Source organism: Taudactylus pleione, unplaced genomic scaffold, assembly GCF_031769625.1.
Source record: "Taudactylus pleione unplaced genomic scaffold, aTauple2 ptg000310l, whole genome shotgun sequence".
Taxonomy (NCBI): domain Eukaryota; kingdom Metazoa; phylum Chordata; class Amphibia; order Anura; family Myobatrachidae; genus Taudactylus; species Taudactylus pleione.
The window spans coordinates 2,211,432-2,238,575 of record NW_028284711.1 but is presented as its reverse complement, the minus strand read 5'-3'; the positions used below and the strand labels follow the sequence as shown (position 1 = coordinate 2,238,575).

The following is a 27,144-nucleotide window of genomic DNA, read 5'->3' as shown; positions in this document are numbered from 1 at the left end:
TTTTTTTGTGTCTTATGACTGGCTGGGAAATGTAAGTACCACCTAGTTATAGGGCCTCTGCCTTTATACAGAGATCTTTACTATTCCAAATGAGACGATTATAAATAAGCCTTGATGGTGACTGGGCCCTGGCAATATTTCCACCCATTCTGGTGCATTGTATACAGGAGAGTTTATTTATTTGGATATAGAAACTTTTAATCTGTATCTGAGGGCTTATATAATAATGTGCACAAATGTAACAATCTCCAGTACTAAGAGAGATTACATCTGTAACATACAGGGATCCCAAATCTATTGTTATAATATACAAATCTTAAGCCTAAAATCCCTGGTGAAGTGGAAGACAGACCCAGCAATATATTCCTTTTTATAGAGCGAATACAGATTTTGAGTGAAAAGTAATAAGGTACCAGCCAATCTGCTCCTGTCATCTCACAGGCTGTGTTTGAAAAATGACAGTTGGGAGCTGATTGGCTGGTACCTTATCACTCTGTCTCCTAACACTGCTTAGTAAATAGACCCTTTTAGTCTCTTTGTCCACCATAGCAGTAAGTACCAAGGGGTCGATCCTTCCATGCACTCACGGCAGTAAAGTGACCTCCTATAGCTTCCGGAGGTGTTCTCTCTGTGTATTCTCTTCTGTCCTCGGGTATAGCTGGTGGATGCATTGCTCTTTGTGACCAGAGTCATTGTGCACTGAAGCCCCCCAACATCATACTATGCAGCGTAAGGTGGGGATGGGCCCAGCCTCTCCTGGTTTAAGTGTTCCTACATGAGAAGAGTCTTCTGCCAGAAACTTTAGGTACTGGAAACAGCTGGGTCTACACTTCCAACATTATCGGAAGCCCATGTGTGTACATAGGAGCATACGTGTGCTTCGTGACACTGAGGTGAGATAACACGTATGTGAGATCCAGAACTGTGAGGAGAGACTCGGGTGAATTTACTAAGGGGTAGATTTACTAAAGTGTGGGTTTACAGTGGTGGAGATGTTGCCCATAGCAACCGACTCTACTTATTTATCTAGCACCTTCTAGCAGATAATAGCTAGAATCTGATTGGTTGCTATAGGCAACACCTTCTGTAAACCCGCACTTTAGTAAATATACCCTTAAGAATCAATTTTGGTTGAGAATAAACCCGAGCAGGGTCGCACAAACACGCACAAGTTTTCCCAGACCACACTTGCAAATTTACTACGATTGTGTTTTCCAATGGTGAAAGCAAACTAGTGTTGTCCCAAATATGTGCGAGACACAACACGCATGAAAATATGTAGTTTCACAACACTGGCGACGATAAATACGCACGAGCGTGGAAGTGTGTTTTTAATTCACGCATGAGAACGCATCATGTTACTAGTGGAGTACCCCAGGGATCAGTACTTGGGCTGGTGCTTTTTAATATCTATGTTGGTGATATTGCAAATAATATTAAAGGGAAACTATGCCTTTTTGCAGATGACACACAAGTATGCAACAGGGTAGACACACCAGGAGGGGTAAAAACAAATGACTGAGGATCTGGGTAGACTAGATGAATGGGCAAGAACATGGCAACTACAGTTTAATGTAAAAAAATGCAAAATCATGCACTTGGGTCTCAATAACCTAAAGGCTAAATATAGTATTAATGGCATGTTCCCAACCACGGTCCTCAAGTCACACTAACAGTCCAGGTTTTAGGGATAGCCATCCTTGAGCACAAGTGACTTAATTAGTACCTCAGTTATTTTGATTTAACCATCTGTGCACGATCATGGATATCACTAAAACCAGGACTTTTACAGGGGTATTCAATATGGGTCCGATAACATCGTTTTTTGCGTTAATGTCGCACTTTTTAACTTTTTGCGTTAATATCACTGGTTTTAGTTTTACACCATATTCAATTTCAAAGACTTATCGCAGTTTTGAAAAGTCTTTGATAAAAAAAACAGGGATAACTTTTCACCACTGAATAGGTGTCGAAAAAAAGTGCAGAATTGGGGTTTAGGGGTGCAAGCTTTAAAAAAAAATAGCCTGCACCCCTGAGATTGACATTTTAAGAAAGAACTGTGTCAAAAAAAGTAAAAAAAAAAATAGGGACACTCCAAAAAAAAATGGGAAAAAATTGTTAAACAATAGGGAAATAGGTTCAGGGCTATTCTGCAAGTATGCGGCACGTGTTTTCTAGAATAGAATTATAGCGGCAGGTGCACAAATGCAGGATTTTTAAAAACTTACTTTAGGGACTTAAAAATATGCTAGTACCCATTTTCATGTACCCCAAATTTGATGGGACCACTTACAAAAACGAAAAAAAATAACCTAAGTGCTCTTCTGCATCACTTCTTCAATGTCGGGAAAAAAAAACACCTGCTGCGGCTATTTAAATCCCCGACTTTCAATTAAAGGCTAAAACGGGGGTACCCATAGTGTTCCCCCATGTTTTTACAACTTTAGGGGGGTCTTACAATTATTTTAAGGGAAAATTCGTAACTTTACGCAAATCCAACTTCGGCGTTTCCCGTTTTCGTTAATTTTATTTTGAATACGGGGATAAGCGGGAGCGCGCACCATACCTTTACGCAGAAAAAAACTCCGATATGAAACGTTAACTTCGCCAGGGAAGTTAACCTTTCATATTGAATACCCCTCTTAGTGTGCCTTGAGGACCGAGGTTGGGAATCACTGTGGTAGAGGATAAGTGGAATAGCCTCCCATCAGAGGTGGTTGGAGCTAAAACGATGGAACAATTTAAACACGCTTGGAATAGGCATAAGAATATCCTTAAGAGAGATGTAAGGAGCAAATAGGGTTAAAGTTGCCTAAAGGATACATGCAAAGGGGCAGACTAGATGGGCCAAGTGGTTCTTATCTGCCGACAAATTCTATGTTTCTGTCATCCTAGAAACGTGTTCTGATTGGCTAAAGCAGTCACATGTCATGTACACTCTGCCCAAGCCTATAAAAATGCCCCACACAACCCAACCTTTGAGAGTTTTGTTGGTTGCAGAGGGACAGTGTGGAATGTGTTTAGTGGTGTAGGAGAGTTTTGTTGGTGGCAGAGGGACAGTGTGGAATGTGTTTAGTGGTGTAGGAGAGTTGACAGTGTGGAATGTGTTTAGTGGTGTAGGAGAGTTGTTGGCTATTGGAATTGATTGTTGCTTGGTGTGTGGAAGTTGTTTTGTGCTTATTTGTTGTCTTATTTATTGGTTTGAAGCATTTTTCTGTCTTTTTTTTTTTTTCTTTTCCCTTTGAGCCTGTCAGTGTTTTTGGTGTCTGGGTAGGGAGAGGCACAGGAATATGTACGAGGCAGGGAGAGCGTGAGGTGGAGGTCGCTGCTCACCAGGCCCTATTGAGCAGTACAGGCACCAGTGATGAGGCTCAATGGGAATGCTCTATTTAGGAGAACATGGTCCTAATGCAGATCATGAAAACCCACCAGCTTCATGTTTGCCGAATGGGCATGGTGCCTATTGAGGTATACCTGTGCCCTGGCCCTAGGTGGTATCAGCTGAATGTGTGCAGGCAATAGCACCTAGGTTATTAGGCATGCCCGCAATGCTATAAAAAGCTATCCTGACTGCATGCCTGCCACTGACTCCTGGCTAGGGAAGCAGATGCAGGTATCCATTAGTGGTCAAGGAACTGTGAGAATATTGACTGGGATATCCCGAGAACTCTACCAGTAGCCAGAAAATGCAGGTCTGAGACAGAGTGGGAACGTGCCCTGTCAGGGTCTAGGTCCAGTTTGACTTGGTCATACAGATGGAATATGCAGTTACAGTTCCGATGGAACGTCTGTATGACCTAGTCGTCGGCCAATGTGTTCAGGTTCAAACGCCTCCTTAAAAACCATGTCCTGCACAGCCTTTGTGGTATCCTGCATTACCTCAGGAGCCTGGCCTTCCAGCCTCTGATATCACAGCCATGAGCCGGTGTACGGCAGTACTAGCATACTCTGCCTCACACAAATCCATGCAGCCCCTTATTACAGGCGCCATCATTGTGTCCCACCAATTGCACACTGACACACCTGAGAACACGACGCAGGGCAGGAGCTGGTCTATTTGGAAAGTGTATTTTGGTGTGAGTTTGAAAACACGATTCTTGGTAAATTCACGGGTTCTACTGTTTCCTATAGAAAGTACTTGCGAGTCAGTTTTAATGATGTATTTTTGTATTCGCACAGGTTTGCCTGTTAATTTCCTGCTTCTTCGCCCAAGTTTAGCGTGAAGTTGCGAGTCAGAAAAACACGCACAAGAATGTAATCTCACCCAAACACGATTCTTACTAAATTTACCCCTGCGGTGTTCGCGGCAGCACGGACAGCAGGCCCTTAGCATTCATCTCAGGAGAGGCAGATTCACTGTTAGAAACGCAGTTGTCATTGTACTCCCAGCCTTCCTGTACAGAGCCTCCCAGGGCTAAGGTCACTTCTGACCAGCACCGTGCAGGGATGGGGTGGGGGGATGTTCTGGGATATTGAGAAGAACATCAGCCGCAGATGTCGAAAATAAGCAAATGGGTGAAAAGTGACCACTTTTGAAATTAAGCAGAATATTCTACAGTTCGATCAGTGGAGAATGAAAAAAAAAAAAAATGTTCTAGTCCTGGATGTTTGTGCCCTGACATCTGCTTTTGAGACACTATCCAAGGTATGGTTGGATCATCAAGAAGAAAAGTTTTACTCCCTGCACCGGGTTATACTGGACACGGTGATGAGGAATCTCACCGCCAGATGATATAGATGGATTCTCTAGTAATTGGTGTGTTGCTATTCTGTATACACAACACAAGGAGGCGGAAATGCTACTTTAGGGAAATCACTTAGAACATATGTAGATATTTGAAGGTAACTGAATAACATAAAACTTTCAATGACGTATTAAGCCAGAAGTGAAATCTAGGCAGCTTCAACAATTTTTTGTGCTGCTTAACATAACAGCAGCAACAATCCCTGATAATTCACAAGAACATGGTGTGGATCCTCCTCATTCCTTGTATTGAGGGTCCGTAGGTCTACACTTCTACGAATGAAATAAGGTTGTCGTGTGGCAAAGCTGTGCCTCTATTTCACAAAAATTATTTCAATTCTGCTGTTGTCCTGCGATCAAGCAATAGTAACACACATCAACCCTCTGTGGGGTACCAGGAGCGAGTAGTCAGACCATTGTTGCAAAGGGCAGTAGAAGTCCTGGGACATCCATCAGTCACCCACACACCATGGTAGAATATAATCAGCCATATGCTGCCTGCCAGATCACTCCATTGGGGGAAGATCTTACAGTAGGTGAATGACAGGGCAGAAGTAGCAGAGCATCTCTCCACAAGATAGGAGATAAGTCTTAGATGCCTGTGCTCCAACCCCTATGATGTCCGGAGATGTAATAAAGGGCAGCGTGACAGTAATGGACAGTCTACATCTTTGGGCACAACAAGGATAATATTGAGTGAGAGCTAATATCAGATCAGGGCGGTGATATGAACGTTAATACTGAATATGCCCCAGGAACACATAATTCTTAAGACTAAGGTTTGATACATGTCCCCTTCTAAGGAAAACAGTCTGAGATGTTGTCCATAGCAACCAAACAGCTAGTGCTTGAGAAGCAGTGTTTGTAGAATGTCCAGTATCGGATAGCTTGTAGCTGATTGGCCGAGGTTTGATACATCTCCCCCTAAATGCATTGGAACAATTTTGGACTCTTATAGGATCTGTAGGGAGGAAGCCGTATTCTCCTGAGGACGTTTCACCTGGTTCCTAAGCAGATACAAAGTGTGCAGGTTTTACGAGTTATTTCTATAGCACATACATATGCCGCAGCATTATACAGAGAATATTCAGTCGCTCACATCAGTCCCTGCCCCGCAGTGGAGCTTACACTCTATATTCCCTAGTACACATGCACGTTCATTTTTGTTGACAGCCAATTAACCTGCCTATATATATATATATATATATATATATATATACATATATATATATATACATACACACATACACACGCACGTGTGTGTGTGTAATTTTTTTTTTTACTTTGTATTGCGGGAAGAAACACACTCATGCACATGCAAACTCCACACAGAGCCATGATGGGAATTGAACCCAAGACCTCAGTGCTCGGAGGCAGTAATACTAACCATTACACCCTCCGTACTGCCCGTGTGTTTGCTTTAATTTGAATTCTCTGATCTGAATTAGAGTTATGAGATGATGAGCCCAGAGAGGAGTAGCTGGGGTATGTGACCGCTCTAGAGCTTATTCCCTAACACACAGGCAGACCTTAGGGATTAGATTACAATTCTAGAGTGATAACTTCATCTAATATATAGGTTATAATGCATTATATATCTTAGTATAACACTACATAATGAGTAAATTGGCTATATATATATATATATATTTATTTTTTAGCTGGGTTTTGCCCTACTTCTGATTATTGCACAAACTATTTCTATACAGATTATATGATTTGCAAAAAAAATATATATATATATATAACTTGTATTGTGTAACAATTCAGCTGTGATTTTACATTTACGTTTTATTTTACATGTCCGCTTGGTCAATGTGACCTCATTGGTAATCACCCCTCCAAGCCCTATAGGGCCTGAGTCAGGCGCTGCAGAATGTGCCAGGGCTGAGACACCATCGAAGCTCGTCAGCCCCCATGCTAGGTGCAGACTGCCTATCAGAGTATGGCCTCCAATGTGAGTAATTAGGCACCTGCGTTCACCGCCATATTCACAGACATGCCCATGTGTCCATATAACCATCGCCCAGGAATGCCCAATCCAATTTCAAGACATTTTGGAGACCGTGCTCAACCATGTCTGCCATCAGAAGTGCGTCCAACTCAGGCCCATAAACCAGTATTTGTAGGAACACAGATTGTCAGCTCACAAGGAACCACAGGGGCAGCACCGACCCGTTCTGAGACGCAATTGTCATCCATGTGCCTCAGGGGCAATCGTTGGCTCCTAGTGAATTTATAGGCCTCATTCTAACCAGAATAGATTCCATACACCAGGTACCTGTCGCCCCTGTTTGTGTATGATGTGAGGGCACGCTTATGACATTGGAAACGGACAGAGTCTACATTTACCATGGGGAACGGCCCAGCGCCCACAAAGTAGCCACAGTGTAAAACAAACTCCTTTTCTAAAAGCAGAACCAAAAAATATTTTTAATAGTCAAAGAAGATTAGAGGAAGAAATATCAACAGTGCAAAAATGAGTGAAATAGGACTTATAGGTGAACCTGCAATAACTTACATTCAATTAAAGCTCTGTAATCGTACATCCGGCAAGTGTAGAACTTCATTTACATAGTATTTCTGCAGAACGACAATATAGAAAAGGGCACTTGGACCTATTGTCTCACACACAACAAAATAAAGAATATAGGAAAATGATGACATCTTCAGATGATGTGGCCTGCGTTCTTACACTCTAGCGCAGGGCGAGAGCATGACATCACCTCCTTTTCATTGGTCAGAGGCCCAGATCCAGCCAGCAGAGACCCACCCTGTGCCCACAAAAATGAGGCAGTAGCTATGCACCTACACAGAGCCAGCCTGGATGCATTGGCTGCATAGGTGGCGGCCAGACGCTGCTAGTGAATGGAGGGATTGATGGGTAACTACGGCAGCTTTAAGTACAAGACAGGAGCTGTTTAATGGGGTATTAAGCATATAGCGCAGTGTTCTGTATAGTTCAACAGTGGTGATCACATCACTATGCTGCCTGGCCAGCAAGATGCCTGGACTACAAAATAATGTCATTCAGCAGGATCTGGGGGGGGCCAGGACGTCAGGCTCTAACATGCAAGGTTCCTTCTAGCCATCTTCCATTGCACTGGCTTACCGTACATAAGGCTTTGTACAAAGCTGCAACAGTCTCTAATAAGGATCAATGATCCCCATCAGTGAGTATGTATTTCACAGGATGGCAGGGCACCAAACTCACTCTACGCTATAAGTCAGCGCGTGTGATCCTTACATGCAGACGTAGGTGAGCCCACCGCCCATTCCCCATGGCGTGTGCAGTGGGGCACTATTAACTTGCCCTGGGGTGGCTGAAAAAAAACAAGACTCCACTAACGCACAGATAAAAAGCAAAAAAATTAAAATGTGGTCTAGAAAAACAGAAAAGTCAACCGGCTCCATTGTGAGGGAACGCACAGATACAAACAATAATACAATCACAATAAAAAAAGACAAAGGTTACGGTACATTAAGGCTGCGAGATTAGATTTGGACTTTCACAGATTGCGTCAAACAGATAAAAAAAAAATAAAAGTAAATAACTAAATGGATGACCATTTACCATTACACAACCCGGCGTGGCCGCATAAAACTGTACTTGGACAGTAAAAAAAAAAAAAAAAAAGAAAGAGTATAAATCAGAAGCAATAACATACAGGCTATAAACCACAGCACGTAGTACTTTGAGTAAGTGGCATGGTGTGCCAGGGGCAACCTCCCCATTGCAGGCTCGGCGGGTGGGGAGAACGCCAAGAAAGGGTTTATTGTTCATCCTAGCACTCTGCACCTGTCACAACCCTTTCTGCCTGGGGTGTGGCCGTCTGCTCTGGTGCTTCTAGCACACTCATCTGATGCAACAAACTGCTGAGATATACAGGCCAGAGTGTGCTAGAAGCCCCAGAGCAAAGAGCGACACCCCTGGCAGGACAGAGTAACTGCACGGGTTGTGATAGGTGCAGGGTGTTGGAATGAACACTAGAGTTAATAAGTAACCCTACTCAAAACTGAAAAAGTGCACCACCGCAGACAAGAAAGGCGGCATTTGTCGGGGAAAACGACACAAAACGTACAATTCACATTTCTCCAAAAAAACAAGCAGCAGACGTCTCCCACACTTTACATAACCAGACATATTGTTACATGTATCTGGTGTGCAACGCAGAAAACATTCCCCCGGACCGCATCTGTCAGTCACACAGGCAGGCAGTTTGTGGACAGAACACATATTCATAAGCAATCAACCTATCAACTGACCAGAAGCCAGTGACATCACAGCGGTCACAATGGGGCAGCCATTGTGTCACTGTTTTGTAGCGAGCAGATTGGCCGCACCCTTGTAAGCGGACGCCGCTGCTGTGCGCAAGCTCACGTAGCCGTTAAAATGTGGCAATAAGCCAGCAGCCCTATTGTCTGTTACAATGCAAGTCAGCTCGCCGAGCTTCATTGGGACGCTGCAAGACTGCTTTCATATTCCGAAATGTCGGGATTCATGCAGTAAAATTAAAAATTGCCAATTTGGGAAATAAAAGCCGGAATTTCAGGTTCCTAATGTGCTTGTTAGCCTACGAGAAACATGCTGATCTTTGTACAGCAACAGGTGCTATAAAATGCTGGGATGCGGTAACATTTTTTTTATGACGTACGGCTATAAATAAATTCTATAAACTTTTAAGCTACAGTCCAGAACGAGCCCTAGTACACTAAAGCATTATACAAACGGAATTACAATGCCATTTGAAATTTAGTAATGACCATTTAAAGGACTACATTATATAAAGTGCAGTGACAGCGAGACCCTTCTATAAAATAAACTGGAAAATAGGATCTCTCTCTCTTTTCAGGTCACCGGTGTTTTACAATCACTTTTACTGTTGTGGGGTTATTTATTTTTAATTTTTTTTAAACTGTACTTAACTTTATAGAATAAGCCCCAATTGTCACAAAACATTCTTAAACCTAAAATTAAGTTGATCCCCAAATAAAAAAAAATAAAAGAGACATTTGTATCATCCACTGGCATATATGTAAAAAGTTCCAATACTATAATATGAATGCTTCAGATAATTCAGATTGTACCGCCGTATTCTCAAGGTGGGTACATGCCTGTCGACCCAGGGCTCCGCAGAGCGAGCGGTCGATAGGTAAGTCAATACACATTTACCAATCTGCCACTCGATAGGTCCTCGCTGACATCACAACTGGGCAAGCATTTAAATTTGCCCGTCCAGTTGAGAGGTCAGTCACCGGCGGTCCCTGCAGCAACTTCACGTGCGGTCGGCAGGTCGCCCGTACACACAGACAGATGTGCCGATATATCTGCAGGCTATATTGGCATTAGCTGTGCTGCAGGACTAAAGCGATATGTCTGATCATCGTCATTTACAAACACATCGTCTGTACACCCGCCATTTATCAGCTGATTGAAAGACATATCGCATAGCGTGTACCCAGCTTAGCAAATAAATGCCAGCTATTGTTTGGTGTAATCGGACGGGCTCCAGTCTGTACTGGGCAGGGGGCCCATGACCATGAAACTTTTTTTTTTTTTTTACATACACATTTGTGAATTCAACAAATCGCCTTTTTACATAGGGCAACTTGTATTTTAGGTCTAATGGACATATAACAATTTTTAGCAGAGGGAGATAATTTTGCAACTCGGCTTTCAAATTCTAATGAATAAAATCAATTTTGCAATGAAACACCGGAAAGTAAACCTTGACAATTAAGAGGCGTAAAACCAGGACATTTTTTACACGAGAAAAAAAAAAAGAAAACTAAAACATAAAAAAAAAAAAGCAGGTGTACAATTTTCAGTATATTCATTTTTCTTTCACATAATAAAAGTTTATCAACTGTACAAGTTAAGAAAATTATACAAGCTTTGTTTAAGAAAAGACAGTTCATTCAAAACATATAGTTACTGTAAAAATCTCTCCAAAGGCTACAAAGAAATCTGGAAAAATACACCATGTATCTTTTTTTTCAGCCCAGAAATAGAAAAGACATCACTGATGTCAATAATTTACTTACACAAACCTTATTTGGTTTACTCTTTAACTTCTACCTATAAAACTGGTGCCAACGACGTGCCTGAACCACCTCTCCTTAGCAATTTCAGATCGACTTCAAACGTTCAAAAAAAAATAAAATAAATTTTTTTAAAAAGGTTCCTCTTTCCCAAACGGTGCTGAAATAATTAAATACTATATTTCCAGCATTTGTATATCCCTGGTGTTGGTGTTGCGGTGCGGTATATGTAATACATTCTGGAGGACCTTTCATGGTTTTTCTTTTCCATCCAAAAATTTAAAATAAAAATATCCCAAATGTTTCACTAGTTTCTGGGATGCAAAGAAACAAACTTACGGAAAAAAATACTTTAAAAATAGAATTTCTTAAATAACCAGTATAACCCTGAAATTTCAAGAACCCTAGAAACGCGCGTCAAAATGTCTGAAATCATTGACGGTCAGAAAGACGACAGACGAGACATCTTTACATTTCTCCGCACGAAAATATTTCCTGAGAAATTTCTGACGATCCGGGACTGTCTTTGTCGGGGCTGTCTATCCGCCGCCGTTTTGTGGACCGTTCACTGGCGTCGTCCAGCTCTTTGTCGCTACGGGCGTTGCTAAATTTGGAAACACTGGGGACGCCGTCACGGTTGTATCCATTGGTGTCGGTCTCATTTGGGGATAGTTCCCCGGTGCTGGGTCCATTTAAATGTACAGCTCCTGGCGTGAGGTCGTCTTTGTACGTGGCGATCTCCGAGGGTCCATTTGTGGCAACTCCTACAGGCAGTCACAGGACACAAATGCAGATTAGGCAATGAATTTGTATAAGTCTGTGGGGAATAAGCTAATAAATGGAAATAATATTTTTCAACACTTCATGGGGTGTTGTATATGGGAAAAAAAAAAAAAACGAACCTAGTATTAAAACTTAATTATAAAGGTATTGCAGGTATAACACCAATTATACCACTAATAGTCCACTTAGTGACTTTAAATTGAAATGTGTGACATTTTTACTGATATATGGGAGTGTTTATAGAGCAACCGCTTAATGCTTTCCAAAGTAAACCGATCTGGCCTGGCATTTATAAATATAAATGCTAGATCTTAACTGTCACTCGCTTTACAACAGTCATATACATAGAATTATTTACCATTCTGATTGGTGTTGCTGGCTGAACTCTCCTCCTTCTCTGATTGGCTGGTGCTGCTGTTAGAGGTAGTAGGTGGGGGGGAAGGGGCCCGACTAGATGCAGCACTTTCACTTTCATCCAGAAGTCGGTCCATGTAGTCCCTATGAGACAGAACAAGCGCAGTCGGACTTTGGCGCAGCGCCTCGGGGACAGAAGCCTAGCCAAAATCGCATCGGCCCTATAATCTGCTATATTGCAATAAAGTATCTACAATGCTTCTTTGCAGGTACAAGTGAGCATTATTACATGTGTACGCACACTTCGCAGTGCGGGACTGCCCCGGAAAAATGTACCTGCGCCTAGCTTTTCCGAAACATCAATTAATCATTAGAGAGTCAGGGGATGTCTATTATCAGTGTCCTAAAAGTGCGGCTGACACTGTTGCACGGGCCAACCTCATCTAATATAAAAACTGCAGCCTAATTAATCCATATTTGCACCTTAGCTATAATACAGGTATGGGCGTATTACTTTAAGCCTGAAAGCTTCTTATTCATTATCTACTCTAAAAGCGGATCTTCAATTCAGACAGGCTTCCATCCTTAAAACCTGGACTGTAATGGCGGTAGTTTTGGAACCTCTGGGTTAGACACGGATGAGAGAGGTATACAGATATTACATTTTTGGGGCAAGGGTGGGGTTTTTTTATTCTTTTTTTGTAACGTCACCTTATAAAATATCTTCAGAAGCAAAACACTACGGCGAACATATACTGGATGACACTGGGCCCAGAATAAAGGGGATGTTTATACTTCCTGTCTGGTTTCTTCAACGCTGTAGGTGGAACATAATCAGATGCACTGGTTGAAATAAAAAATAAATAAATAACTGACTCCTCCTCTGCCTTATAATCCTGGCTCCCTCCCTTTTACTGGTCCAATTCTCAAAGTGCAACTGTGTATGAGCGATTACAATTATCACGGCTTTTGCTTACGTAGTAAATTGCCTTATTTCTGTGAGATGACCGTTTCAATCCGGCAAAAAGCTACATGTTGCAATATTAATATCACATGGACACTTAATAGCAGCTTTTTAATTTCAGATTGTGTGTTTGATTAAAAAAAAAAAAAGAGAGAAGTCTTCTTTAAATAAGTTTTCTATGTGCTGTAATTTACATTATAGAATACAAAAGGTTATATGCCCAGATATTTATCACAATTTGTGTATGGTATTGAATTGAGACATTGCACACTAGCGGTTCCTTGCACAGTATACACTGACTGTTATTGTGTTATTTGGATAGAAAATGATTATATGCAGATTAGGATTATACCAGACATAACAGCATAAAGGTTCAGATTCTTACGGACAATGCAAATGAGCTATTATCGATAGACACAATTTTTCGAGGATATACTATACCGCAAGAAATAGATTGTATATTTTGTGCCAAAAAATATGTAAATATTTTCACCCTAATACAAACGTTCTTATCAAGAAAGTGCTTTTGGTAGGATTTTTTTTGTGAATAGGAATTTACCTAATAAAGCATATATGTGTATTATCGCTCATATTTAATCCCTCAAATATGAGCATGTGTGTGATTGTTTGACCTAGGTATCAGATCTTATTTTATTTATATGCACTGATAGTGCTCCCTGAGGAATGAGTTTGGGAAACACTGCCCTATGCCAACCTAACGCCAACAGCCCCTTAAATGAGACTGTAGGTAATCTTTCCGCACTCAGGTAAATAAAAGCTTTGTACGGCCATCTTCAGCAGTAATAGGCCCTAGTGCAGTGTTGGCTAACCTTGACACTCCAGCTGTTATGGAACTACATAACCCAGCATGCACTGCTACAGTTTTGCTATTAGGGCATGCTAAAACTGTGGCAGGGCATGCTGGGATATATAGTTCCACAACAGCTGGCGTGTCAAGGTTAGCCAACGCTGCCCTAGTGCATACCCCATGCAGGCTCCGCACTATGGAGATACTGAAAGCTTGGTGTGTAGGAGCTTCCTCCCTTCCTATAATTGGATAGAACAGGCAGTCCTCAGCTAATATGAACCGGGCTGCTACGAATGGGCCTTTACCTCGCTGTTGTCATGCACTGATATAGACTAATCTGCCTATCTACGCGTTTTGCCACAGAGGACATTGATCAGAGCTGGGAGACTGCAACGTCTGTGGCTAACAAAAATCATATACAGTGCAAAGTATTTGTTACTCAGTACATACGAGACCATTTACACAGAATATGAAGGCGACATGAAATACTGACAGATCTACAGCAACTTATCTTTGTGCTAGTTGTCCAATAAGGAGGATTTAAATGGTGGATTATTTTAAGTCGCCATGGTCCTGCTGCGCCTCCTGAACCGTACTTTCTGCATATTTCCTGCAAACCTCTAGCGCACTCCTTTTAAAAAGGCAGACATGTTACACGCTTATCTGCACCGTATTGGGACACTCACGTTACACCCGGGTGTAAGTTGTACTTCTTTTTGCCAAATCTTGTTTGCTGAGCAAAGAAGTCATATCGTTCAGACTTCTTCCACATGTAGTAAAAAGCCACGCACTCCCCCACAGACCGTGTCCTCACCTAAGGGAAAATCAAATCGGATATAAGCGGCTTGCTGCGTCAGCGTCACTGTGCTAGACGATCTGTCCCGATCATAGCTCCAGATTGAGATCGCTGCTATAACTCTCTCTATAAATACACATCTATTCCTATTATAGCCTCATCCAGTCAGTGCAAGTACAGAGGTTGAATGAAATACAAAGAGTCTGAAGTGACACAAACAGTTTACTCTAGTCCGTACTTCCCTGCCCCTTCTATTGGTAGTCACGTGTGGCCGGGACATACAGGGAGTGGACGACAAAACGTAAGAGAACCTGATTCAGAGCCGGACGCTCTGGCCAGAGCGCTCGCTCTGAATCAGGGCCGGCCTAGTTGAAAATGGTGCGGCCTCCTGGCCGCTCGCATAGCTGTGGGTGACCACCCACAGCTTATGCGCGCGTCCATGATGATGGTCGCGATGGTCAAGACCATCGCGACCATCGGGCTTGCAACGAGACCCTGCGGTAGGGTCTCGGTGACCGCAAGCTCTGGAGTGATTTTGGCTCTATCAGAGCCAAAAACACTCCCACTGACATCACTAGTGATGTCAGTGGGGCCGGACCCAAACGGTAGGGGTTCCCATGGGAACGCCTCCGTCTGGCAGCTACGCCCCCGGCACGCCCACCAAAGGGGGCGTGTTGTCACTCGCCATCGACAGCACGCCCCCTTTGGTGCGAGACCTGGAGCGACGGCTTCCCCGTCGCTCGCCGGGTCTCGCGCATGCGCACGACGGAGCTCCCTCCGTTGTGCGCATGAGCACTTGGGCACCATCGACCCGCTTGTGAGCGTACAGCGCTCGCGAGCGGGTCTGAATGAAACCCCCAATTTGTACACAACGGTGTTTAGCTTGACACGGAGCAGCCTGGCTCATGGCATCAGAGAAAAGGAAGGTGCAACATCAGGGGCAGGCAACCATGCAGCACTCCAGCTGCTGTGGAACTACAACTCCCAGCATGCCCTGCCAGAGTTTTATCAAGCCCTAACAGCATAACTGTAGCAGGGCATGCTGGGAGGTGTAGTTCCACAGCTGCAGGAGGGACCCATGTGTGCCTAGACATGTGCTATGTGAATATTACAAACTCAATCATTCCCACATGGAGCAGGCACAAATGTGACCTATTCATTCTACCAAGACTGCAGCCTGCATCAAAATATCCATCGCTGCCCCCAGTTAGCGCACAGCCTTGGCGCTGAATTGAGATTTATGCCGTCGATGGACTCTGAGCCCTACGGTTTGGGAACGCCATATAATTCAGTAGATACATACAGGGTCCCAAGAAACCGTTATACGCGTCAATATTTTACCTTGTTTGCCTGTATCAAATGGAAATCTTTTCCATACGCTTTGAGACCCTGCTCAAAATTCCGGCATTCTTCCTCCGTCCAAATAGAGAGTTCTTCTGGGGGGGAAAGGATGATACAACGAGAAAGATACAGGGTTTTATTTTCATGCCAAGTCTTATTCTACAATTCTGTACAGAAGTGCCAAGAACACGGCACTGTGCACTAATACATACTACCCTATCTAATGCCAATCATGCAATCAGTGTTACCATTTCATCACTGTCCCATGATAAAAAGTACTGTACAGGCCAATAAGAGCATTCCAAGTACCCAAAGAAATATAACATGAGATCGCGGGATACACACTTTAGTCTTCTGTGGTCACATTGGACGATAAAATACATCGGGAGCTGAAGTTTACTAGCAGCAGCAATTAGGAACCGGGGGGGATTTATGTAACAAATTGTGCCCAACATCAATAACTTATCTGCTATTTACAATTGTTCAGGGAAATGCAAATTACACCAGACATAAAAGAAAGTCGTCGCATATAGGAGTAACAGAAGAAGATAGCAGGGTGTGCAGGATTTACTGACGGATAGCGCAAAGTACGAAAAACTATCTAATGTACCTACATTTCAAGCAGCCCATATCCTATCAGAAACAGCCGTAGTAATCTAGACCAGGGAAAGGCAATGTTATTCTCTTTGGCTGGCAGATGTTCACAATACAAGCCACAAAAAAGGTTACGGAGTGCCACCCCCATTAATACATAAAGAAATATTTGCAAAAGTAACAGATGGGCACTATAGCGGTCACTGGCTTCCCTGTCCTCCCTTTTTTGAAGTTCGTTTGCTCAGGGTAAAAGTTGATAATCTGTAGCCTGGAGGCAAAGTCCTGGTTTAGGGGTTTTATACGGTTATGACGTGTGCGCCGTAATGGGGGTGTAGGCGCTTTTAGTGAGCCTATAGACAAATTCCTAACAACATTACTTTATAGATTGATGTTGTAGCAGACAATCTGTACTGGGATACAGTCTGATGGACGCTATAATGAGCTTGGTACAGGTAGAGCAGTTTTGTCTTTGTCAGGAGACGGGAGGCGCTTACCACGTGCGGCTTTGACGTTAAACCTTAATCTTCTCAAAGCTTCTTCTGTGTCAAAATTACATTTCACCAGCTCATAAAGGGCCTGGGAAACAAAGATCGGAGGTTCAGAACCAATAAATGGCAGCACTGATATCAATGACATAGGAACTGTCCTACAGTATCTACACTACCCCAGTTATGTAGGTCTTACCAACCCCTCCTATACAGCCATAAAAAAAAAGGAAGGACGCATTTACCCCCTTTTCGACTTTTAAACCCCAATTAGTTACTCAAACAGCTGTGTGAGTGTACACGGCTTCCCCTGGCTGCCGGGGGACCCATCGTCCTCATACATGTAGTGGACACATTGTAGCTCAATTATCACATTAAAATAAAAAAATCTCATTTAAAATGAAAACACGTATGTGCAGTATAACTGGCGTTTGTGCCCATGCAGCACCTGCTCGTTGTCCTTGATGTGAGCGCCCTCAGGGATGGCGTCCAAGCCCTTCTCCTCCCCGGTCCTCCTGGACGCCTCGCTGAGAAAGTCTGTCACTCGTTCCTCCATCACGAAATCCGGGTTCCACAGTAACTGGTCATCGTTCTCATACACTACAGCACAAAAGACAACAATGAACAGCCCCAATTAGGCAATAACCATATAGAGAGGCGCGAGGGGACGGTGGGCTAGCAAACGTACAATGGGCTCGATTCAATTGCCCCCAATGTAGATCGTGCCGGAAGATAGCTCCCGGAGCTATTCTATTCTGCGCAGTGTTTAGTCTGAGAATGCCAGTTCACGACGACTAACCACCCTGTTTAAGGCGCGAGAAGGGGCATTCCCCGACTTAACTTCCCGGCACGATGCTGTTTTCCAGGCGCGATGGGCAGAAAACAGCCTCGTGCCTGGACTTTTGTCGGATTTCTGCCCGCATCCCCGGAGGGCTTAGCAGCGCGGTGTATTGAATAGCTCTGGGGGCTGATTCCTGGCGCTGTTCACTTCGCGCAGAATAGAATAGAGCCCGATGTCTCAGTTCAATATGAACATTGACTGGATAAAAAGTAACTGGTTTCTGACTGCAAGTTTACGTCTGATGAGAGGGATTCAGTCATTTACTTTAATGTAAGGCTGTTTGTTTATTATATACTTCACGGGAAATCAGAGCAGTTATTTAAATTAGCTTTCGGTTATGGGAAATCAGGATTTCTGTACGATAGTGTAATACATTTGAAGCCCTGCAGGTGGCGCTATATCCCCTCCTGTATATGGAGAGCTCTACAGAGCGTTTGCTGTGACAGGTATGTCATCAGAAAGGCTACCACGAAGCAGCAGAAAATACATTAAAATTATTTTACCCAGCATATATGAAAATGATATTGTGATAATGACCCTTCCGCTGCCCACCTCTTTCTGTTTCCCGGTATTTGCTGATGCCAACAGGGATTTCAGCTTGAAACATGGAACCCACCATAATCTCCTGCAGAAAGAAAAAAACAGCATAACTTCATAATTAGAACATAATAAACCTATGTGTGCGCCTATCTCTCTATATACACACACCCCAAAAGTATATAATGGCGGGATTCAGAGACTAACGAAATTCGACAGATCACCTCATTCCAATGTTTCACTGTAAATTTGAAAACGCTTTCATCAGGGATAAGTTCATTAAGTGCCACTCACCCTATAAATCCTTCAACGCAGCAGGAAGTCCTGTTCAGCGCTGGGAGTCGCCACCTTATGACATCATCATTGTGCGACCCATCACCAGAGCAACAAAACAACCCTTAAAGAAACAGCAAAACATGCTAGGTGGTACCAGATACGTTCGCAGAACAACTCACTAAGCGTTAGAGAGTAAAGGAGAGAAAAGGAATAAATCGTGATAATCAGTAATGGAAAATACGTAACTAATCAGTGGATATCAAGTGTACAGAACATTATACATAACCGTTAATAAAGCTGCTTCACAAAATTAAAGCTGGTAATCTCATATATTGGCCAAACTAATGCAGAAATACAGCAGATAAAATAAAACTATTTATAAAAACAAATAATGCAATCTCAGGGTCTCATCGCACCATTAGGCCAGCCATACTAATAGCAGTGAACAGCTGGTACCAGGCACTTTGCCCAAGCAGCGCCCAGTCTGGCTACCTTACGGTATAAAACGATTGCCCATGCCCCAGAGATGTCCAGGGGTGGCAGCAAGTAGACATTACAAAGACCCGGAATGAGGTGGATACACTGACCAGGTACTTTGACACCTAGAGGACTGAATGAGACCCTAGGATTACATTGTATTTTTTAGAAGTGGTTTATTTCCTTCTCTGCTGTATTTTTGCATTAGTTTGGCCAATATATGAGACTATGACCAACTTTAATTTTTGCAAAGCAGCTTTATTAAAGTGGTTCAGAATGATGTGCGTTACACTAGATATGCCCCGATTAGTTATGTATCATCCATTACGAATTATCATACTTTTTGTTTTTTACATACTCTCTCTAAAGATAGCGAGTTGTTTTGCAGAAACTAGCATATTTTGCAGTTGTTTTAAAGCTTTTGGGATACATGGTAACGGGTCTCACTATGATGAGGTCATCAGACAGCTCCAACTGAGGGCGGGGCTTCCTGCTATCATGCAGGTGGCTGGAAGGATTTATAGGGAGAGTCATTTTTGTTGCAATAATGTGTGTTTATTTATCCCTAATGAAAGGGTTTTCAAATATACACTGAAATGTTGGAACAAGGCGACCTGTTGTCGAGTTTCATTAGTCCGAGTGCCGCCATTGTCATTGTAAGCTTTTGGTGTTTAATCGGCACCTGAAGGAGGGAATTGGACAGAATATTCCAGCTATAGGTAGACATATATCGGCATCTCGAAAACATGGCAATTATCTGGGGAAGGGGCTTAGATCCTGCTGAGGTCCCAGATGCTGTCGTGCTTCGGGGTAATTGTACAGTCCGGGGGGGGATCAACTAATGGGAGGTATTTTATTGCGGCTAGTTGAATTCCCCCCTAATATTAGTGTACCATGGTAAATGTATAAAAAATTTAAATGGAAAAAAACCCCCGTCATTTTACGAAATGGTGTGCGTGAGAGTAAGGGGGTACCAGAAAATAAACGAAAAATTACATTTCACTAAAACCAATGAGCGTAACTAGGATGACTGGCAGGAGACCAGGCAGACTGAAGCACAAATTCCATTACACGCACGCTTCAGCTACTAGAACAATAATATTTCACATACAGACGGTGACAGGCATTCAATGTGGGGGACTTTCCGCATGAAATAAGTGCTTGGCCTCTCCGGCATAGCGGAGTCACATCGATAATGGACATTTACCTTTTTCCAGTCCTCTGATGGAATGTAATCTTCATCATCCTCAGACTCTTCTTCTATCTCATTATCTGGGAAAGGACATTTCCGTTAAACTCCCTGACGCCAGCGCAGAACAGCCCGTTAATCACAGAGACTGGAGCGCGGAGAAGCGCCGACGAGTGGAAGATCACTTACTGGCGTCAAAGTACTTGCAGCGACGCGGACGGATAACTTCTTGTGCGTCTTGCGCAGAAGATGGTGCCGGGTCGTCATTAGAAGACAGGGTCTCATCTTCCTGAGCAGAGGAATCTTTAATGGTTTCATCCTGACAATAATAAAATAGATCCATGCACGCTGTAAGCTCACTATAAACAGGAAAGCATCCCGCAACACTCAGCGGCGTTTGCGCTCTGACTGTCGTGGAACTACATGTCCCAGGAAGCACATCAGGACGTGTAGTTTCCCCGCAGCTGGAGGGCTGATCAGCAGCCGGTCGTCTACGTAGGATACAGGATGGGCCCTAGAGCAGCTCCCTACTGCAAAGAGGTTTGTTCACACAAAACTTGGTTTGAAATCTAATTAAAATTAAGTATTCATATACATTAATCCTGCATTAGCATACAGCTAGAAAATCTTAATTAGGGATTATTTTCCTCCTTCCGGATCTGCTAAACCAATATACAATACATACATATAATGCTACAGGGATTTAAACTGTAACCTGACAATCGCACATGTAATCCAGTTACATGCACCTTATTTTCGCCGCTACAGCCGCTGTTTCCATCATCATTATCTTCCTCCTCCTCCTCTTCCTCGTCCTCCTCCTCATCATCCTCATCCTCATCGTCTTCGTCCTCTCCGGGCAGCGGTACGGTGCTACCGTAACCGTACAGCCTCAGCAGCTCGTGTATCGGCATCTCACTTTCCTGAAATTAAAATCAGTCCTAGTAAAACGTATGGTCTTGGTGTATTTACACGAGAACGAGTTTTGACATATCCCGTAACATTCGCCCCATACACTGCCAGAGGTGTGCGCCGATTTTGCACCTTTTGCCAACATGCCGTTTATTCGTATATTTACGCCACACTGGTTGGACAGGAACCCCTCCCGCTTCCCCAAAGTAATATTTAGACAGTTTTCAAGACAGACAGGCCTTTTTGTTTTTGGTACCATAGTTGGGTCAATATCATTAGCCCTACATGAATATAAATGAACAAATTAAAATATATACTTCTCTAGTACCACTTTCACACATCCCGGCATTTAAATGCCGGGTGGGTTTGCCAGTGAAAGACTAACCCCCTTTTTACACAGGAAACGAAACTACCGTGTAAAGCAATTTAACATGGTAATTTGCAGATCAACACAGGTTTGGTTTTTTTTGTGTGAAAGGGTCAACCCAGGTCGAAATTGCCAGGTCTCCGACCCTAGTAAAAATAAGGGTTGGAAGCTCGGCAATTTCAACCCGGGTTGACTCTTTCACACAGAAAAAAACCCAGTGTTGATCTGCAAATTTGATTTTCTGTTTGAAAGGGGGGTAAAAAACAGACCCCAAATTTTATACTTAGGATAAAATAATTGTAACTTATACGGAAACCACTTTGTGCGTACTTTGAGGTTGGGCCTGTCTATGGGTGACCCTCACCGGACTGGAAGCAGATTGTCACCGACAAAGATAATCTATTGCGCTGACAAAATTAAATAGGACATTAATGGTCAAAAGCCTCCGCCACCAGCTCAAAAACTTCCCTGTGTACGTGATATTCTGATCTAGATTACCAAACCTGTATGATATTCCAAAAAATATTTATTCACTGTAATATGGATCTTTACAGTCATTCTCCACGCACCATTCCCCCCGGTGATCATGACCTGATCATAGATCTGGGACTGTCTGTGGGTGTCCCTTGCAATTATTCTATGTATTTATTTTATGCTGAGTACACAATAATAAAGTCATTTTCTGCTATATCTAATGGTCTATGTGTTTCCTGATCCCACCAAGGTTCCAGGGTATTGGCTGATACTTCCCTTGTTTTGGATGACCAGTCAGTCGGTGGGGATAAACTGATTACTCTCCACCTAGCGATTCTCCCAAGGGTTACAAAAGTGGGCAAGATGCTTCCACTTAATCTTTAAGCAGATGGACCAAGGCTGATTAGGAAGGAATACTCCAGTTATAGCCAATCTCGTTGACTGGTCCAATAAGAGAGTACGCCTCTCCAGGAAGGATGTAATTATGAGACCTCACAACCCCGACACTGTAATCCCAGCAATGGATTTAACATAGGCGTCGAAATACCGATTGTCCTCAGCCGGGGGTGAGTATACACTTATCCGGGGATAGGGGGAGGGGGGGGGGGCTTAGGGACCCTGGGGGGGACTTAGTGTTAGTCACCCCACTGGGGAAGGTTATGGTTAGGCGGCTTTTTTTGTTCAACATTTATTATTTTTTCTGGACTATATTATAAAGATTTAATTAAAACGCCATAATTGTAAAAATTTTCTGTGGTTTATATCGGTTTTTAGCAGGATGTGTGTCTGATGAATTATTATTTTTTCTGGATACTGTGAAGTTTTAACCAAATACTGAAATGATATTGGGAGTAATAATTTTGTAAACACTGTATCAACTATCGAATTATCAATTTGTGGTTTTCTTAAATACCTTTCGTTTGATACAATGTTCTGACACCGTCTTGTTTTTCTTTCTTTCATCTTGGTATAAACAGCCCTTGAGATGGGCAATATAATTGAATTTACTAACCAGACATCATCTTTGACACTAATCATCTAGACCAGTGGTGGTTATTTTCATATAGTAAATCAGTTTATCGGTATGACACTTTTTTTCTCATAAACAAGCACCAGTCAATAATAAAGTCCCAACTGACAGACTACACATATATATATATATATATATATATATATATATATATATATATATTACATGAGATTCGATCCATGTTTTTAATTGTTATTGTTATAATATGTTTTTTTTTATTTAATTTTTAGAGTATTTTTTCTTTATATTGTCTCTTTCATATATATTTATTAAATCTTTTTTATACTGACCAGCGCCTATATATTCTTTGTCTGTATGTTCTTTGATTTATGGGAATCCAGCAATTTTCCCATCTATATAAGGGCTGCTGTCAGCCATTTTGGATATCGAACATTATACATATTTGATGATTTTTTGAGTCTCAATTACCATCTTTATAGGCTAGCCCCCATAGATATTCGTTTTTTGGTTGTGTCACCCCAAAAAACGCCTTTGAAATTTGGGACAAAAATTACAAAAGTGGGGAGGACAACTTCAAAAACTAGCAAAATAAGCTTCTGGGGGTGCACTAACAAGGGGCCAAGTGTTTTTGGGATTGCAGGTACATGTATGCAGGAGGAATTTCACTTTTTCTAAAACTTCACTTTACAGACATTAAAATATGCTAGCACCCATTTTCAAGCACCCCAAATATGATGGGACTACTTATTTTCACCAAAACATACTGCTTTATGCCACTCTTCACCACTTTTGCAAGGACGCTAATAACAAGGATTTTAAACAACTTCAGTACCCCAATTAGTTTTATTAGGGTTATTGGAACACTTTGATCCCCAATGTTAGTGCATCTTATTGGGGGGGTTCAGCATAATTTCCCCAAGTCTGACAGTACTTTCCGCCTGTTCTACATTCGCCGCTTGCGCCTGTTTAGGAATTGAATACGGCGGAAAGCAGGGACGCGCAGGGTAAGTTTTCGCGTCCAAAACATGCTATGTAGACGAGAAGTCGGGCAGGTGAACTTTTTCGCTGATGCAAAACTAACTGAATACGGACCATAGATAGAGCATATACTATATATATATATATATATATATATATATATATATATATATATATATATATATATATATATATATACACACACACACACACACACCTATCCATATCCATCAATAACAATGGATGATTCTCCCAGTGGATCACACAGAAACGTAGAGGGGCACAACTTAGGTGCCTGCAGTATGAGGCACTGCCAGGGCACCAGCTCCATTGGTGCAAGGGGCACTGTGTACATGGAATACATGTAAATAATGGAGCTGTGGTGCCACTCATGCTAAATCCTGCCCTACTAATGGTGACAATCACCCAACTGACCGCTGCCAGCGCTGTGCCTGAGTACACCCACGCAAGGAATTCTCATCCAACATTCTTACAGCTACAACCACCAAGATCGCCAGCCAATCCAATTTTAAGTGCAAACATCTTTCAGCCCAGCTGCGCCCATACAGAAACCTGCACATGTACCATCGTCCCCTAAACCTGCACATGTACCATCGTCCCCTAAACCTGCACATGTACCATCGTCCCCTAAACCTGCACATGTACCATCGTCCCCTAAACCTGCACATGTACCATCGTCCCCTAAACCTGCACATGTACCATCGTCTCCTAAACCTGCACATGTACCATCGTCCCCTAAACCTGCACATGTACCATCGTCCCCTAAACCTGCACATGTACCATCGTCCCCTAAACCTGCACATGTACCATCGTCCCCTAAACCTGCACATGTACCATCGTCCCCTAAACCTGCACATGTACCATCGTCCCCTAAACCTGCACATGTACCATCGTCCCCTAAACCTGCACATGTACCATCGTCCCCTAAACCTGCACATGTACCATCGTCCCCTAAACCTGCACATGTACCATCGTCCCCTAAACCTGCACATGTACCATCGTCCCCTAAACCTGCACATGTACCATCGTCCCCTAAACCTGTACATGTACTATCGTCCTATAAACCTGTACATGTATTATCGTCCCCTAAACCTGCACATGTACTATCGTCCCATAAACCTGCACATGTACTATCGTCCCATAAACCTGCACATGTACTATCGTCCTATAAACCTGCACATGTACTATCGTCCTATAAACCTGCACATGTACTATCGTCCCATAAACCTGCACATGTACTATCGTCCCATAAACCTGCACATGTACTATCGTCCTATAAACCTGTACATGTATTATCGTCCCATAAACCTGCACATGTACTATCGTCCCATAAACCTGCACATGTACTATCGTCCCATAAACCTGCACATGTACTATCGTCCCATAAACCTGCACATGTACTATCGTCCCATAAACCTGCACATGTACTATCGTCCTATAAACCTGTACATCCTGCAGATTCTCCATTTAGCATAGAATTCCTAGGAGATATTTTTACACAGATCTCGTATCCTAGATTTGATCTTTATTAACTACAGACATCAATTGAAAATTACAGTTGTGACGTTTCAATTAAAACACCTTCAAGATAACTTGATTAGTTGTTATCTTAAAGCAAATAGCTGATAGTGTAAAGGCATATGGATCTACAAGTCAGGATTAGTAGCTTTCTTTTTCATGTAAGCCGTGTGTGCGCGTGTGTCCTATGTTGTGGGTGTTTTGTGTACTCATTGGAGTCCAGACATTTAAATTGTACACTTGTTTTAACCACTATTATTAAAGTATGATTTGTACCCATTTTACATAACGTCAAATATTATATCTGGGATGCCCCCACCCCCCAGTAACTCTTCCCTTTGTGTGGTAAAACTATATTGCTGCATAGTCCATCAGGGATGCAATTGCATTTCAGCAATTAAGCTTGCTCCCAAGGATTGTGCCCCCTTGCCCAAGTCAGGGCCCTCCCGCCATGTATATGATGGCAGAGCAAGGAGGGGGCAGTGGGATAGCGCTGTGAACAAGCATGCTGACAATAGGGGCGTCCCAATACCAGTGGGCACATTACATCATGTCACGTGACTGTGGTTGCTATGGCTGTCACATGACACACACAGAACAGCGAATCATTAAAAGCAGCTTGCAGAAAAGAAAAAAGTTCTGAAAGCTAGGCCAACATGGGTACGACATTTCCACTAGCCCTGGCAGCAAACAGGTTAACAGATTCCCACTCACCCTTTCCAGGTGCTCAATCTCCGTGCTGAAATTCACCTCCCCCTCCATTAACTCTTCCTCCTCCAGCGTTCGCTCATCGTCAAACTCATGAACTAACATGTCAGCCGATGGGTCGAACTCGTGGTCGTCGGACGCAGCAGAGCCTCCTGGACACAAATGAAAGAAAGTACAGTTTTGCATGGAGGTCCAATTAACCATTAAGCATACTATGACCACCGTACAGTCCAGGTTTTAAGGATATCTGTGCTTGAGCAGACATGTCTAAATTAATAGGTACTATTTAAGCCACCTGTGCTCAAGCATGGATTATCCTTAAAACCAGGACAGTCAGGATAGGCTCCACCTATCTGAAGTTCAGTGATGCTCCCCAATCTCCTCACTGCAGGAAACATGCAAGCTGTATGGAGAGCCTGAAGCATTGGCAGGGTCACTGAACCCGCTGGATTGGGTGGAACCTCCGATCTCAGGTACGGACTATTTTGGATTAATAATTTGACGGTCGCCACCGGAAACTGGGATTTCTGTTTGAGGTGGAATTAGATTTTTACCAGTACTAAGAACATTATTTTGAATTATAGGCTGCAATAGAATAAACATTTTTACGCCAAAGCTGCTTTAAATTGCCCCGTCACCTATAGAGCCCGACACTCATGCCTTGGCGATATCCGTAACTCCCAAGGAACGGATAGGCTGCCAGCTGATTGGCTGCTTCACAACACATAGGACTCTTGGCTCTTCACCCTTGGCCCTCCAGCTGCTGTGGAACTACACATCCCAGCATGCCTTGCCACCGTTTTGATATAACAGCATGCTAAAACTGTGGCAGGGCATCCTGGGATCTGTAGTTCCATAGCAGCTGGAGGGCCAAGGTGGAAGACCCCGGTAGGTGATCGACATGCTTTAAATAAATGTCCACGAGTTGGCATTACACATACTAC

The 27,144-nt window shown here is 42.9% G+C and overlaps 1 protein-coding gene across 4 annotated transcripts in view; it reads right to left on the bottom strand.

The window, feature by feature from the left end:
* Positions 1-7,166: 7,166 nt before the first annotated feature.
* MIER1 (MIER1 transcriptional regulator) overlaps positions 7,167-27,144 on the bottom strand; it is a 32,906-nt gene continuing 12,928 nt past the window's right edge. For 2 of the 4 annotated variants that reach the window (XM_088442389.1, XM_088442391.1), the window contains exons 3-13: positions 26,207-26,352; positions 20,981-21,154; positions 20,421-20,550; positions 20,250-20,314; positions 18,305-18,377; positions 17,360-17,511; positions 16,921-17,002; positions 15,833-15,927; positions 14,382-14,509; positions 11,928-12,067; positions 7,167-11,550 (exon numbers count right to left, since the gene is read on the bottom strand). In XM_088442389.1, coding sequence (XP_088298515.1) covers positions 11,255-11,550; positions 11,928-12,067; positions 14,382-14,509; positions 15,833-15,927; positions 16,921-17,002; positions 17,360-17,511; positions 18,305-18,377; positions 20,250-20,314; positions 20,421-20,550; positions 20,981-21,154; positions 26,207-26,352 — 1,481 coding nt within the window. In that variant the 3' untranslated portion in view covers positions 7,167-11,254. The remainder of the gene's footprint in view (positions 11,551-11,927; positions 12,068-14,381; positions 14,510-15,832; positions 15,928-16,920; positions 17,003-17,359; positions 17,512-18,304; positions 18,378-20,249; positions 20,315-20,420; positions 20,551-20,980; positions 21,155-26,206; positions 26,353-27,144) is intronic. The other 2 variants (XM_088442390.1, XM_088442392.1) reach the window with 2 other exon arrangements.